The sequence below is a fragment of the Atractosteus spatula genome, chromosome 7 (genome assembly GCF_055471065.1).
Source record: "Atractosteus spatula isolate fAtrSpa1 chromosome 7, fAtrSpa1.hap1, whole genome shotgun sequence".
NCBI lineage: Eukaryota > Metazoa > Chordata > Actinopteri > Semionotiformes > Lepisosteidae > Atractosteus > Atractosteus spatula.
In genome coordinates, this window is record NC_142712.1 from 6,956,747 (window position 1) to 6,970,256 (window position 13,510).

The 13,510-nt window shown below is 38.4% G+C and overlaps 1 protein-coding gene across 3 annotated transcripts; it reads right to left on the bottom strand.

Annotated features, from left to right (window-relative positions):
- Positions 1-1,632: 1,632 nt before the first annotated feature.
- Positions 1,633-12,895, bottom strand: lrrc32 (leucine rich repeat containing 32). 3 transcript variants are annotated; one of them, XM_088919873.1, is made up of 3 exons: positions 12,788-12,895; positions 10,540-10,638; positions 1,633-6,173 (listed from the first exon to the last, which is right to left on the bottom strand). In XM_088919873.1, exons 2-3 carry the CDS (start codon positions 10,624-10,626, stop codon positions 4,233-4,235), a joined length of 2,028 nt encoding a protein of 675 aa, XP_088775999.1. In that variant the 5' UTR covers positions 10,627-10,638; positions 12,788-12,895; the 3' UTR covers positions 1,633-4,232. The 3 variants fall into 3 exon arrangements, with proteins under 3 accessions (XP_088775999.1, XP_088776000.1, XP_088776002.1); XM_088919876.1 differs by lacking the exon at positions 12,788-12,895 and adding an exon at positions 11,783-11,869 and having other exon boundaries at positions 1,639-6,173; XM_088919874.1 differs by lacking the exons at positions 10,540-10,638; positions 12,788-12,895 and adding an exon at positions 6,984-7,019.
- Positions 12,896-13,510: the final 615 nt, after the last annotated feature.

The following is a 13,510-nucleotide window of genomic DNA, read 5'->3' on the forward strand; positions in this document are numbered from 1 at the left end:
CCAAAGAAACGGTCACGAATGTGGTGTGTTATTGCTGCAACTCACCCACAAAAATCCTTCACTCATGGAAAAAATTACAAACAGTAAAACCTTTCCTTGCCATTTTTAAAGGCAGTAAATTTTATTTTCCACATTTTGTTTGTGTTTGAAAGATCTTTAAGTGTCTACAGTACACTGTATAGTGTTTTTGATATCTTATCAAAGGGATTATGAGATTTGAGATTATGATATCTCCCAGTACTGTACTGTATTTGATTTATAAAAGTCGGGGATTAGGGAGTATGTGGACAGTTACCCATTACCAGTCACTGAAGTAATGTTTATGTTTGTTCTTCATCCAAAGTTAATATGGGTTTTGTCCGAAATTGTGTCTGTAATTAAAATAAACAGCTATACTGATTTTTTTCTTTAATATGCAAACAAGTCTACCTCACTTCCTATAATGCAGAGCTACTGAACTTGTGGCCCCTCCAATCCATTCCTTTACTGCACTAATCCGCTTCTTTCTTGCTGTATCAGTCCTTCTAATTATTAATGAAATAGAGAGCTGGTTCTAGCAAACTGTATAAGGAAGTGGACTGGAGAATGCACTGCACGTTTCTGCACTGTTGAGCAAGCAATGGCTTTTCAGTAATGTAAATGCTGGACCATGGTGAATTCTGACAAAATCCTGCAGTATCAAAAAAGTGATTTTAGAAAAATAAAGGGAGGTTTTTTTTTACCTGCCCAAAGAATAATAATTATTTCATCAACCGCCCTCAAAGCAGACCGCAATCAATAGTCAATTGTGTAGTCTGCTTTTGAAAGAGAGCCTGTGGGGATGAGGGTTTATTTTTAGTTTTGAAAGGTGTTCATTGTGGTTTTATACCCAGGAATTTTTTATGTTGCCAAGACGATCCTGACTTGTGTGTTGTGTATCAACACCGCTGTTGGGTCCTGTTGTTCTGTAATGTACAGGAAGGAGATGACTTATTTCTTAGGGTATTTTCCAGGCATGTACTTGGTAATCATGGTCCATTCCCTCTGGCAGGGTGTACTGGGCTTGTCAGTTCAGCTCAGGACCACCTCACTGGCCACAAAGCTGTCATCCACCAGGACAAGTCAGCACTGCAGGGGAACATGGCAGTGTACTAAGGAAACTACTCTAAGACTGGACTCGTTGCTGCTACTACAGTCTCGGTAATAGTCTTTAGTCAGACTTTGTTCCAGTAAAAAAGAGTGATTTACTCTTTTTATTACTCTTTTTTTTCCTACTCATTATTTTCACAGGAATGCTGAAACTGTCCAAAGGCCTTTCCTGTGAGCCGACATCCTGTTTTCTGGAGTTGGTGGAGTATTTTTGAATTTTTGCCAACCTAATGCATTGTGAGTTGTGGTTGTTTTTTTTGTGACAAAAATAGAGACAATAACTTATGTGATGCTGTGTCACTTTTAATCTGTCAAAATGTAGCACTGTCAGGATATACATATTCAAACAGGTAAAAGGCAAACATAATCAGAAAGCCTTTTCCTGGGGGCCATATCAACAGCAAGTTCCCATGAAACTGAGTCATATTATAATCTTAATAAATATTTATTGAGAAACAAATGCTTGAGTATTAATAATAGGAAAATTAATGAAACAACACTGCATAGTTTTCCATTTTTTATTACTAACAAAAATAAATATGAAAAACAGATAATACAGATCAACAACTGAGATTTAAAGATAATTTACTTTTAAAATACAAAATACATAAATACATTTGTACTGTGAAAAAGATCTGTATACATTCACCAAAAAGAAAGGTTGTTTAATGGTAACAGTTCCTTCATAGACTTTGAATGGATGAAACTTATTGTTATTTTAAAATATAGAAAAGTCATTGAATTTTGAAAAGTGTTGCCTTTAATCACAAGAAAAGGCTCCATTAATGGAAACATATACATATATGTTTAAAGTAAAAGGAGGTGCTTGGTCACAGAGTAGTGTCTGATCTATTGCTTGGACAAGTCACAGAGTTGTAATGTACAGTTGTAACGCACTTAAATACCTTCAGTCATTATAGTCACAAAAAAAGCAAATTATGGTGTTCTTTATTATAGAATTCTTTTTTCAGCTTCCCAGATCCTTCCATTTCCTAAATGTTTGCTGCAGGTGTACAAATGCTCTGTGTTTGCTGAGGAAAAACAAAAAAAAAAAACAACAGCTCCGATGAAAAATCCAGTTTCTGCTTGTCTTTATTATGCAATTGCTAAACTCAGCCTGTGAGATTCTTACATTTCTTTTTAAATGCTTGCTTCAGGATTCTAAGCTCTCCATGTTGCTGAAGGAAAACACGAAGAACAGCTGAAAGACCAATTAGTCTGACATGAAAGCACTGTCACAAACAGTCATTTTGTTCTTTTATATTCTCTAAATGCTGATGTCTTGTTTTTATAAGGGGAAAATAATTCACACATTTACATTGTGACAAGTGTATCAATCAAAGCAAAGTATCTATAATGAAATTAGTTTGTTTGAAACATTTTCTCTTTAACAACCTTTTGAAATATTTACTCTTTAACAACCTTGACATTTCAAGTTCAGAGGGGCTATTCTAGATGTCCCTTGTGGTTTAAAGAGCCCTCTGAATGTATTAATACTATAGAATTTCCTTCCTTCCAGCTGAAAGAGTTTCTCCAAAGCACCATTTTTTAAATATATAAGATCAGCCATTTTTTTTCAACAATTCCTCTTTCAAATAACTATACATACATTTAATACTGTTTTGAATTTCATACAGAGCTGGTACACATATAGAGTCCATTAACATAAGAAAAACAATATCACAAATACAAGCATTTTAACAGCACAGTAGAGTTATTTGGGGATTTCACAGTGACCTATACTTTAATCACCTTTATCAGAACCTGCACAAAGATTGTGTCTTGATTTTATCTTGATAAAACCATTCTGCCAGCCTTAGGTTATATTTTCATTTACAAACTGACATTGTGAGAAAAGGGTAAATCTTCTTTAAAGTGAGAGGACATATCAGTACAAGTCTGCTCTTTCTCACTCATGACCTTTGTTTGCTGCCTTGATAACCTCCTTGTGCAACTATAGCATGTGCAGATGGATACTGAGGTTGTTTATGCCTACATACAGTAATTGACTACAGGCAATAACTTCACTGAAAATAAAATTAGGCATGGACTGGAATGAACTGTTACCTACAGTACACAACCCACCTTCCTCCATTTAAAAGAGGACTAAATGTCAAAGATTTATCTCAGGAATCAAATACAAAGCAAATTACAAGAAAATGAATTCTTGTCCTACATTGCTTGGACCATGTTATCACGTATTTGTCAGTGTCCTGAGGTCTGAGAGGAAACTCAAAACTTTTGCATATACTGTCAGTGTCTTCTCTTCAGATATTTTCCCATAATTGTTGTCCTCCTTATAGCCCCTTTTGTAAAAGTATTTTCCTGGCACATTCCTTCATAAATTGATTACAATGATCACTGTCAGGTCTAAATATGAATGGCTATTGTAGTGGAAACAAATAACAGGGCAAATCTGAAACCTATTTTTTAACAATGGAGAATTACACAGTATCTCCCCTAAGGAAAAATAATAATGTGGTCTATGAAAACAAGCTTTTTGAAAGGGAAAAATAGAAGTCTTTGTAAAGTTTTCTAGTAAATAAAAACTTTAAAGTGTAGTGCTGTCTCAAAAAAGGCAGGTTTCATTTAATGTATATTTGTTACACATTAAAAGGAAACTGAAAAAAAAACACGAATGCAATTGCACCATAATTATTTCTAGTTTTGAGGTCACATTGAGAAATCCTGCTATCCTGTAATTATTTGGTTCTGTTGTATGGTAAGCACTATTGCTAGTATTTTACAGAATGCTCTCTGGCTTCATTTTGTAAAGCAATAACAATAAAGTCATATTCACAAATATTTACAGTGACTAAAGTGCAAACTGAAACCATTACATCACTTTGTTAGACATTTCCACGAAGACACTTGTGAAATTCACGACCACGGTCCGCATTTTACTTCAGATTGTTTCTAGGGGTGGAAAGGATGAATACGACGTGTGTGAGCTAGCTTCCTGTCAGCTGGTCTTCTTGATCTTGCATTACTGTGGAAGAGAATGCAGACGTGTAAAGGCCAAATTGCCTTCAGCGTTACAGGAGCTCCGGGACGTTGCTTCCTCTATCCCCGTGGCCAAGCGCTGCTGTGACGTTTCATGGCGCTCAGGCCTTAAAGCTGCCCCTCACGTTGCGTTTCCGCTGGTGGCAACACCTGGAGAGGAGGACGAGGGCCGCGATTAACGCCAGAGCTGTGACGATGATGATGATGACGCTGACGCTCTTCCTCTCCTGCTCCTCACAGTGCTCCTCTGCTACGTGCGAGATGTTTATTTCCTTGTACTCCGAGTCCTGCATGTACCGGCACGTCACCGAGTCTTTGTCCGGGATGTCAACAGCAGACTTCTGAATCAGGTGCATGAATCTTGGGTTGCTGCAACAGTTGAGGGGATTCCCACTTAAGTACAGTGTCTTCAGGGACCTTTCCAGGACTAGTACTGTGTTGTACTCAAGGGTGAAGAGACTGTTGTTCTGTAAGTTCAGTAACTCTATGGAGGACTCTCTGTTCCACAGAAGCAGCCCGGTTAATTGATTTGAAGACAGGTCTACAGTTTTCAGCCTGGTGAAGAGTGACAGGTCCATATTTAGGGCCTGAAGAGTGTTCCCCTTGAATGATAAATACGTAAGGGACGATTCTAACCCAGTAAATGCTTCCTTGCTGATTTCCAAGCCTGGGTTGTTCGATAGATCTAGTAACAGCAGAGGGCTGTCATAAAAAGCATACCGAGGCAGAGCTACAAGGCTGTTGCTGGAGAGGTATAAGTAGCGTAATGACGGGATGGAAGACAAGAAGACACATCCAGTTTCCTTTCCCCTGCACCCCTCTTGAGGCTGCCTGCATTGCAGTCCACAGACACTCAAGATGTTCTGCTGAAGGTCAAGGACTTCAATACTAGGTAGATGAAGAAAAGTGTAAGGATCCAAGGTACTGAGAAGATTCTCCCTCAGATAAAGCTTTTTTAAAGACTGAAGTGTGTTTTTTCCAAACGACAGATTCTGGAGGGTGTTTGCACTCAAATCAAGGGTTTCCAGGAATCCCAAAGGACTGTCATCATCCACAGAGAAAACCTCAAGGCAGTTGTTGCTGAGATTGAGAAATTCTAAGGATCCCATGCTTCCAAAGAATGATGTTGGGATACTTTTGATTTCATTATAGCTCAAGTCTAAATACAACAACTTTGCTAAGTTGGGAAAGATGTATTTATCTACAGATAGTGTCTTGTTTAAAGACTGGCTATGGTTTTTGAAGCTACTGTAGCTGATGTGTTCAAGAAAGTTTACAAAGGATTTATTGAAAACACTCTGAAGTAGGTTTCTGGACAAATCCACGTAGATTAGCTTGTTCCTTTTGGGGAGCACTGGGAAATAGAATATCTTGTTTTCTCTCAGATCAAGATATAATAGTTCGAACTCCAGGTCCGACTCTGTGGTTTCAAATGACTCAATGCTATTTTGGCTGAGGTTTAGCAGCTTCAGTTGGGAGAGGTTAAAATCTTTGATACAGGTGATAGAATTCATTGACAGGTTGAGCTCAAACAGATCGGGCAAATAGTCAAATGCTCCTTCCTCAATTTCCAGGATGACATTATTATGTAAATCAATGTTCCTTAGAGCCAATGACCCAGCAAAAGTGTCATTGTGTATTTTAGTGATGCTGTTTCCATTCAACGAGAGGTTCAAAAGTGCTGGTGCATTGTGCAAAAAATTACTGGTCATGCCAGTGTACAGGCCATTACCCGAAAGGTCCAGTTTTTTCACGGAGGACAGAGGCCCAACTTTAGAGTTTGACATTGCAAAGATGTCTAAATAGTTCCTGGACAGGTCAAGCACTTCAAGGTTGGTCATATCTTTAAAAAGACCTGGCTGTATGAACTCAATCCTGTTGGAGTGGAAGCTCAGGTGATACACAGAAGTATAGAAAGCCCGAATCTCCTCGGTCAAGTTCTGGAGGAGGTTCTGAGACAAGTCCAGTTTGCGAATACCAGGAGGCAGCTCCAGAGGGACTGTCCTCAGGTTCATGTTACTGCAATGAACCTCCATATTCACCTGTAAGCACAGAAGGAACACAAGAGCATGAGAAAAAAGCACCTCAGCAGCACAGCAGAGTGTCTTTGTTCAGTGGTAATGGACCCAAGCTTTTCCTTTCCCCCTCTACATTATCAAGTGTGTACAATTTATGAAAATGGTCAGCCAAACTGCTAGTCTGCCTATTGCTCACTATTCAATTCAATTTATTTTTATCTAGCGCCTTTCACAACAAGGTTGCCCCAAGGCGTTTAACAATGCAATTGACAATACATTTTGTCAACAGAACCTACCTATAACTACTAAAACAAATAATCATCCTCCTCATCATCATCATCAGAGATTCAAAAAGATAGATGCCACAATTTTAGATCTGAAACAGACAATGTAATTGTTTTGGACGAGTCTCAGGTTTTTGAGACTGAGAAAAAACAAGTAGTGTATTGTTGCCATATGGCCAGAAGGTTTCTGACACAATAGCATACCATCTATTGTAACTCCAACTGAATGGTTTCAGGCTTTTAAAAGTTATTTTCAAACCCAGATGTGAACAATAGATTACAATGTTCACATCAATTAACAGTTTTTTTGTGGTCAGCATTAGAACCTTTGCTGTGCATTATACATTTTTTACAACAGAAAATGAACAGAAATCCTTATTTGAAATATACATATTTTTAGGGATTGGAGCAGGGAACTGTGTTATTTGTGCATTGGTGGTAAGGAACAAGAAAAGGTTAATTCCACACTGAAAAGTAAAGAAAGCACAAAGTTTCGACTGTTGAGCCTTCAACAAGAGTCAAGGCAAATATAATAATAATAATTGCTTACACTTATCTAGCGCTTTAATGGACACTCCACTCAAAGAGCTTTACAGGTAATGGGGACTCCCCTCCACCACCACCAATCTGCAGCCCCACCTGGATGATGCGATGGCAGCCATAGTGCGCCAGAACGCTCACCACACATCAGCTATCAGTGGAGAGGAGAGCAGAGTAATGAAGCCAATTCATAGATAGTACTTGAACTCGAAATATGTATTGTTCTGGCGTTTCTGTCTCATTCTAGACCACATTGGCTTCTAAAAAAAAATACTTTTGGTTTGTGAACCTATGTTTTAAATAGAAGTCCACAAAAGTGATACAGTTTGGCCTGTATTAAGCTGAATAACTAAATGTTGACTTTCAGTTAAAGTACAAAGGTTTTTTGGAAGGTTAGAAAAATAACAAGAGCGCACCGTTCAGAACATATCAGATAGACAGTTCTTTTTTACCCTTATATATCGAAGGCAAGCCCCAAAAATGTCTAATAGACACTTAGTGCTATTAGACACTTAGACACTTAGTGCTTTAAAATAAAATGAACTGGTTCGAGTACTCACTGATGTTTTCTGCGAGACACTTGTACATCATAAACATGTACTTATGAGCACACCAGCTCTAACCCCTGTTGTTTTATAAGTCAATTAAACAACATATTTTAGACACATTTTAATTCCATGTAGTTTACAATTCTTTCTGGATCCAAAATTAGTTTCTTATAATAAGTTATCATTGTGATAATTAATTGAAAACATACTGTCTTCCATGTGTTTGTAGATCATAAATGAAGTCCATAAAATACAAACTTAAAAAAATTATTTTATAGCCTAAGCAGAATTTGAGGTTTTTTGGAAGTAAATAAGAAACATTCTTTGGCATCTTGTTTAGACCACAGAGTTTTCAGGCAGTTTCGAATTTTCTTTTTTTATCAACACAATATCGTCTCATACTGGTGCACTAGAAGTATACTCTAAGGACAAAACAAGCAATGAATCAAGTTGAATATTAAGTCAGAGCCCAATGTTAAGTGTTTTACAAAGTTCAACTTCAGTTAACAAGGCAGCTCTGACAAGATTCATCATCCTTTTGACCATATATAGTTATGAAAAACAAATCGTCATGCAGCACAGAAATGGTGTTTTTAAACCACAAGGGGAATCTAAATGTGTACAAAAACTGTATCTTCACATATTTCCTACTTGGCATTCTGTCAAAGGAAAGATCTCACTCTCTTTCTGTAAACTAAAATAAAACATTGGCCCAATGAGAAATATAATGATTAGAAATGATTTCCCCTGTTTTAGATATAGTTCACAAAGTATACAAAACTGGCTCCAAGCTCCAGAAGACTTTGAAAATAATAACTATCAAACTTATTTTGTCTACGTTCTGTGAATTAGTGAAGAATTTATTTCGCATACACCTTAGATGTTTCACTGAGACTCTGTCACAGTGAACTCTGCTAAAAACAGAAATGAAGACACTGACAAATGTGGAGTTGGTCTGATAGGAATTCAGAGGACAATCAAGTGATGCTATACTCGTACTCCTTTCCAATTCATTAGCTAAATTATTGTTTCAGACTTTACAGTCATAAACATGAAGTGTTCTGTATGGTTTTCTTGCAGTAGTGTACAGATGTTTTCCAAAGAAGCAATACCTAGGGGATTTACACTGCCTTAACCTTGCTGCGCAAAGAGGAGGCTGAAACAGAACCTTCTGATACAGATCTTGTGAAAGGTTTTGTGATTAGTTCAATTCATTTAGCTTTAGACTCTGGGTCCACCCATCCCAATATGCAGATGAAATTAGGAGGATTTTGCACGCAAGTAACAAAGGCATAAGCTATTAATGCAAAATGAGCAACACTGAAGTAGAAGAGGCTGCTTATGATGAAGGTGAGGACATTTACTGTATATGGGATATATACAGTATAACCTACCCTGAGACTATGCAGCTCAACACTGCTATAAAAGTATTTAAAAAAGTAAATTTGGTAAATTTGTGCAATCTGTCTTCAATGTAATGATGAATTATATTGTATTTTGTCTGTTATTTATGATTTTTCTTTCTCTTCTTGGAGTTTTTTTCTTTTGCATCTCAGTTATTCTGCGCAGACCGTAAAACAATCCTAACAACCCGAAGGGTTGGTTTGGCAATCGAGTTGACTTTGATTTTGATAAATGTACTACTCAGGTCTCTTCTATAACACTGTGTACAATTTTGATCACCACGCTACAGAAAGGCTGCTGCAACTCTTAACTCAGTCCAGAGAAGAACAACCAGGTACATTCTGAGGCTTAAGGGACTGTCCTACACTGACAGGCTGAAAGAAATTAGTTTTTAGTCTTGAACGGAGAAGTCTACAAGGAGACCTGATGCATGTATTCCAAATCCTCAAAGGTGTTGACAATGTCAACCCAGCTGACTTCTTCAGAATGAAGAGTGAACTACATAGAAGAGCATTTCAAACCAAGAGCAGGAGGTGCTTCTGTATCCAAAGGGTGGTGGGAGTGTGGAACAAACTCCCCAGCCATGTTGTTGAACTGATACCCCGGCTTCTTTCAAGAAACAGCTGGATGAGGTCCTCGAATCAATTAGCTAAGTAATAAACGAGTTAGACAGGCCAAATGACCTACTCTCAGTTTGAACTGTACAGTACTTAACTCTAATAATAAGATGTGATTCTAAAACAGCAAATGACCCAGAGTGATTTGGGCAACCCCAGCTCTCCGAGAGGTATTACATAGGATTACATTTGTAAGGAGGCTTAAGCTGCTATGAAAATCCCAGATGGGCAGCTAACTTGCAAAACCAGAAAACAAAGCAAATACAGGAAAATAATGTTTGTATTACTGCTGAAAATACCTGTCTGGGTGCTGTTGAATTCTCCTCTGGCCAAAACAAAGCACAGCAGTTAATACAACGCCAAAACATGAGCAAACTCACAGATATAAAGAAGTTTAAAAACTGTTGAAATGTTAGCATTTCCTGTGTTCTTATGAGACAAGGCAAAAACATAGTAGAACTGGCAGAAAGTTGAGAAGCTCATTAAAACAAACAAATAGGCATTCCTGCTGTGATATCCCTATTCGTTTTTATGACCCATGCTTTTTAGCTAAGAGGTTATTCTTCGCTGCTCCTACTATTAGACAGCCTCACTTAGCGTACAAAAAGTAAAGTGAAATTTAGAAATCTCTGCCTCCAGAAAAGCCTCTTGTTGAGCTCACCTCGCCAACCTGCCTGAAACAGGTATGAGCTCTGCTAGCAATCACCACAGCAATGAAACGGACAAGCTTCAAACTGTTACAGCAGCTTCAATGAGCACACTCCTCCAGGTTCCTGTCCTGACACTTCTCTGTGCTCCCCGCACGCTGTCATTTAACTCCGAACAAAGGCAACAAGTTCCTCTTACCAGGTCATGCTCGTGAACAGAGAACAACAAGCCGTGAAAGCTGAAGTTTGTTTGAATCACACGATCCGTCTTCACCACAGTGCTGCATCGCCCACAAGCTCGCCGCAGAGTAAACTGGCCAGCCACACTCACCACGCTTCTGGTCACTTACCATGGGGCAGGGAGAGAGCTGCCGGGGCCGGAACGTGGCTGTCGCTTCATTCGTGACAGCCAGCAGGAACCAGAGATACAGTGCCATCGTGCTCGAAGTCTGGAGCATCAACACCGGAAAAAAACACACAGAAAATCATGAATGAATAAAAAAAGAAAAAACAGAATGAAAGGACTAGACCATGGCTTGGGGGTTTTCAGACGTTGTGTGGGATGAAACTCAATGAGAAGCTGCCTAACAGCTCTGACGGGGAAGTGGAGGCTCTGGCAGTGACACTTAATGGCAAAATAGTGAAAATAAAAATATACTCGATGACTCTGACCTGTGATTGTGTCATTGTCCCACACAATTACAGTATTGTATCAAACAATCAGGTATCTTTTTATTGTTCTTAAGGTTTAATTGGATCCAAAAAATAAACTGCTTAAATACTTTTGTTAAAATCGACGTGCTAAACATGTCACAGTCACTAAGCTGAGTACATACACATGCAAACCCACTTCACACACAATCTTTATCAAAGAAGTTTTATCTATACATTTTTTTATCTATAAATGTATCTTTTTAACTACCTCCAGATGTTACTGTTTAAACTTAAGGTGAACTTGGGGTCATCAGGACCTAGGAAATGACTGGTTTCTAAAGTGAAATTAATTGGTAGGAAAGCAGTCCTCACTATGTACCTAAGACAGGAAGCATGTTGTGTGTACGGATCTATTGTAATGTCCATTAACATTACACAGCACCACAGAACTTCCAACCTTGACAGTACAGTCAAAACCGTCTAAAAGCACCTGATTCTTTTAATCCATGTACAGTTTGTTACAAATCTGAGAATACAAAATAACAGGAAACACCTACAGATCAGCCATTCTTTTAAAAAGTCTGTTTAAAGGTTAGCTATAATTAAATATGTAACACACAGTCTGCATTTACTCACCAAAATTGACTAATTAAGAACTTATCAATGGCTTATCAACTGCTCCTGGACACAGTGCTCAGAGAGATATGAGTGTGACAACTTTCTGAATGAATACATTGAAATATTTATAGGCCATTTGTTGAGGAAAATAAGGAGCTACCTTTTCAAACTATTACTGTTAAACTGTTGAACTTAGAAGTGTGCTTAAACACATTTTAATTTAGGTCTTAAACAGAAAAGGCTTTTATTTACACTTATATAGAAATCCTATTACCAAAGTATATTACAAATGTTAAAGCAACAATCAAAGTGTATTTTTACGTGTATGCAGTAATATAGATGTGCCACAATCAGGTGTCCTGGGTTCAATTCTTGGTTGCAGAGCCTGCATAGTCTCCTTATGTTCATGTGGGTTTTCTCCAGGTGCACCAGTTTCTACAGTATGTCTTGTTCCCTGTGTCTGCTGGATTAGTCTCCGGTTGACAGGAGAATGAAGTAGTGGACACAGCATGGATGTCATAATACAGTGAAGACAATTTCTCACTCTGTCATATTATATACAGTATATACCTCATGCAGATAGACAGGTAGATTCCTGTTAGTTAAGTTGTCATGTTCTCTTCTAGTTTATTTTCCTAACTGCTCCACTCGCAGGGGTGGGAAGTTGTTCATTTTTATCAAACATTGCAATTGGAAATCCCATTGCTTTATGACATATGCAAGCTATCAAACAAGACTTGGTTACGATGTTGTCCTTGGAGAGGTTACTTGGTTATTGCTTGCATGAGCCACTAAAATGAAAGCCACAATCACACTGGACTGCACTTAGCAACAAGTCCCACAGCAGCAACAAATACTGTCCAGAAAATCAAACCTGTCTCATGTGGTAAAACCACAAAGACATGTCTGAGTATTTTTACCACCTCTTGTAGGAGTTTTTTCCTTCTGAATTTAAATGCTTAAAAGTTTGCTTCTTACTTTAGTTTAAAGACTTAAAGTTCCTGTGAAATCCAACTATGATAAGACTTTAAATTCCACTGTTTACATTGTCTGGATTAGATAATGTGTATATCTTCGAAAAAGTGGCAGGTATTACCATAGGAACTCATAGCTTCTCACGCCGATATATATGCCTAGCTCTCTGCCTTTCAAATTCTTTCTGTCTTGGGAAACAGCCCACTTTCATCCTTCCCACACTAGTTCCACTTCTCAAAATTCCTTTCCAGCTCTCCTCTTTCTGTGGCCATTCTCCCTTCCTCGTGTCTCGTTTCATTTGTATCATGTCCATCGAACAAAGCAAGCAAAATCGACAAAAAGTCAAGTTACCTTCTGGTAAGAATTATTTCCCCCTCCAGAGTGTGCTGCTCATGTTGCTGCTGTGATGCTCACACATCCTCCCTGACTGCTGTACAGCTGGCTCTGCCCCTGCACCTTTCAGCTATAGACGGCAGCTAATACATCCTGTGGGAATATCCTGCAGGATTGCTTTTTTTTCTCTGTCAGTTCCTTATTTGGGATTGGGAAGTCCATGTTTTCTCTCTTATCTGACAACACATGGTGAAACAGGGTCCTAATGCTTCATGCTTCAAAATGTGTCTAACTTTATAAGACTCCTATCTCCTCACATCCGGGATGGCACTGCTCAACATGCAATACTGCACATAAACAGTTTAAAATTCCATGCGTGTTTTCCATGCGAATACAAAATGCAAACTTTGAAACATGTTTATTCTTTTCTGTAAGTATTCCTCCCCCCCCCCCCACCACTGTTTTTTGGTTTATTTTAAGATTTTACAGGCTCCGCGATGATGTCTTTGTAGAATTTTAAAGGCATCTTACTACTCCAGTGAGTTACCCTCTGCTAGATGGGAGAAATTCTCTAAAAGAAAACCCAGCTGCCAGGTAATCCATCAGTAACACCTGCTTAACCTCACCTTCAGGAAGTCCAGCTAGTAGCCTGCATGGCTCAGCAAAAACCCTTTTCCCAGAATTTCTGGGACACAGGTAAAAGCAACCGCTATCAAAAAGCATTTTCCTGCAGCTGGTCCT

Coding starts and splice junctions, on each gene's coding strand:
- lrrc32 (XM_088919876.1), bottom strand. CDS start 11,869: ATGAACATAAGGAGACTATGCAGGCTCTGCAACCAAGAATTGAACCCA. Junction 10,639..11,782: donor ATCTATATTACTGCATACAC/GTAAAAATACAC, acceptor TTGATGCTCCAG/ACTTCGAGCACGATGGCACT. Junction 6,174..10,539: donor AGCTCTCTCCCTGCCCCATG/GTAAGTGACCAG, acceptor CTGTGCTTACAG/GTGAATATGGAGGTTCATTG.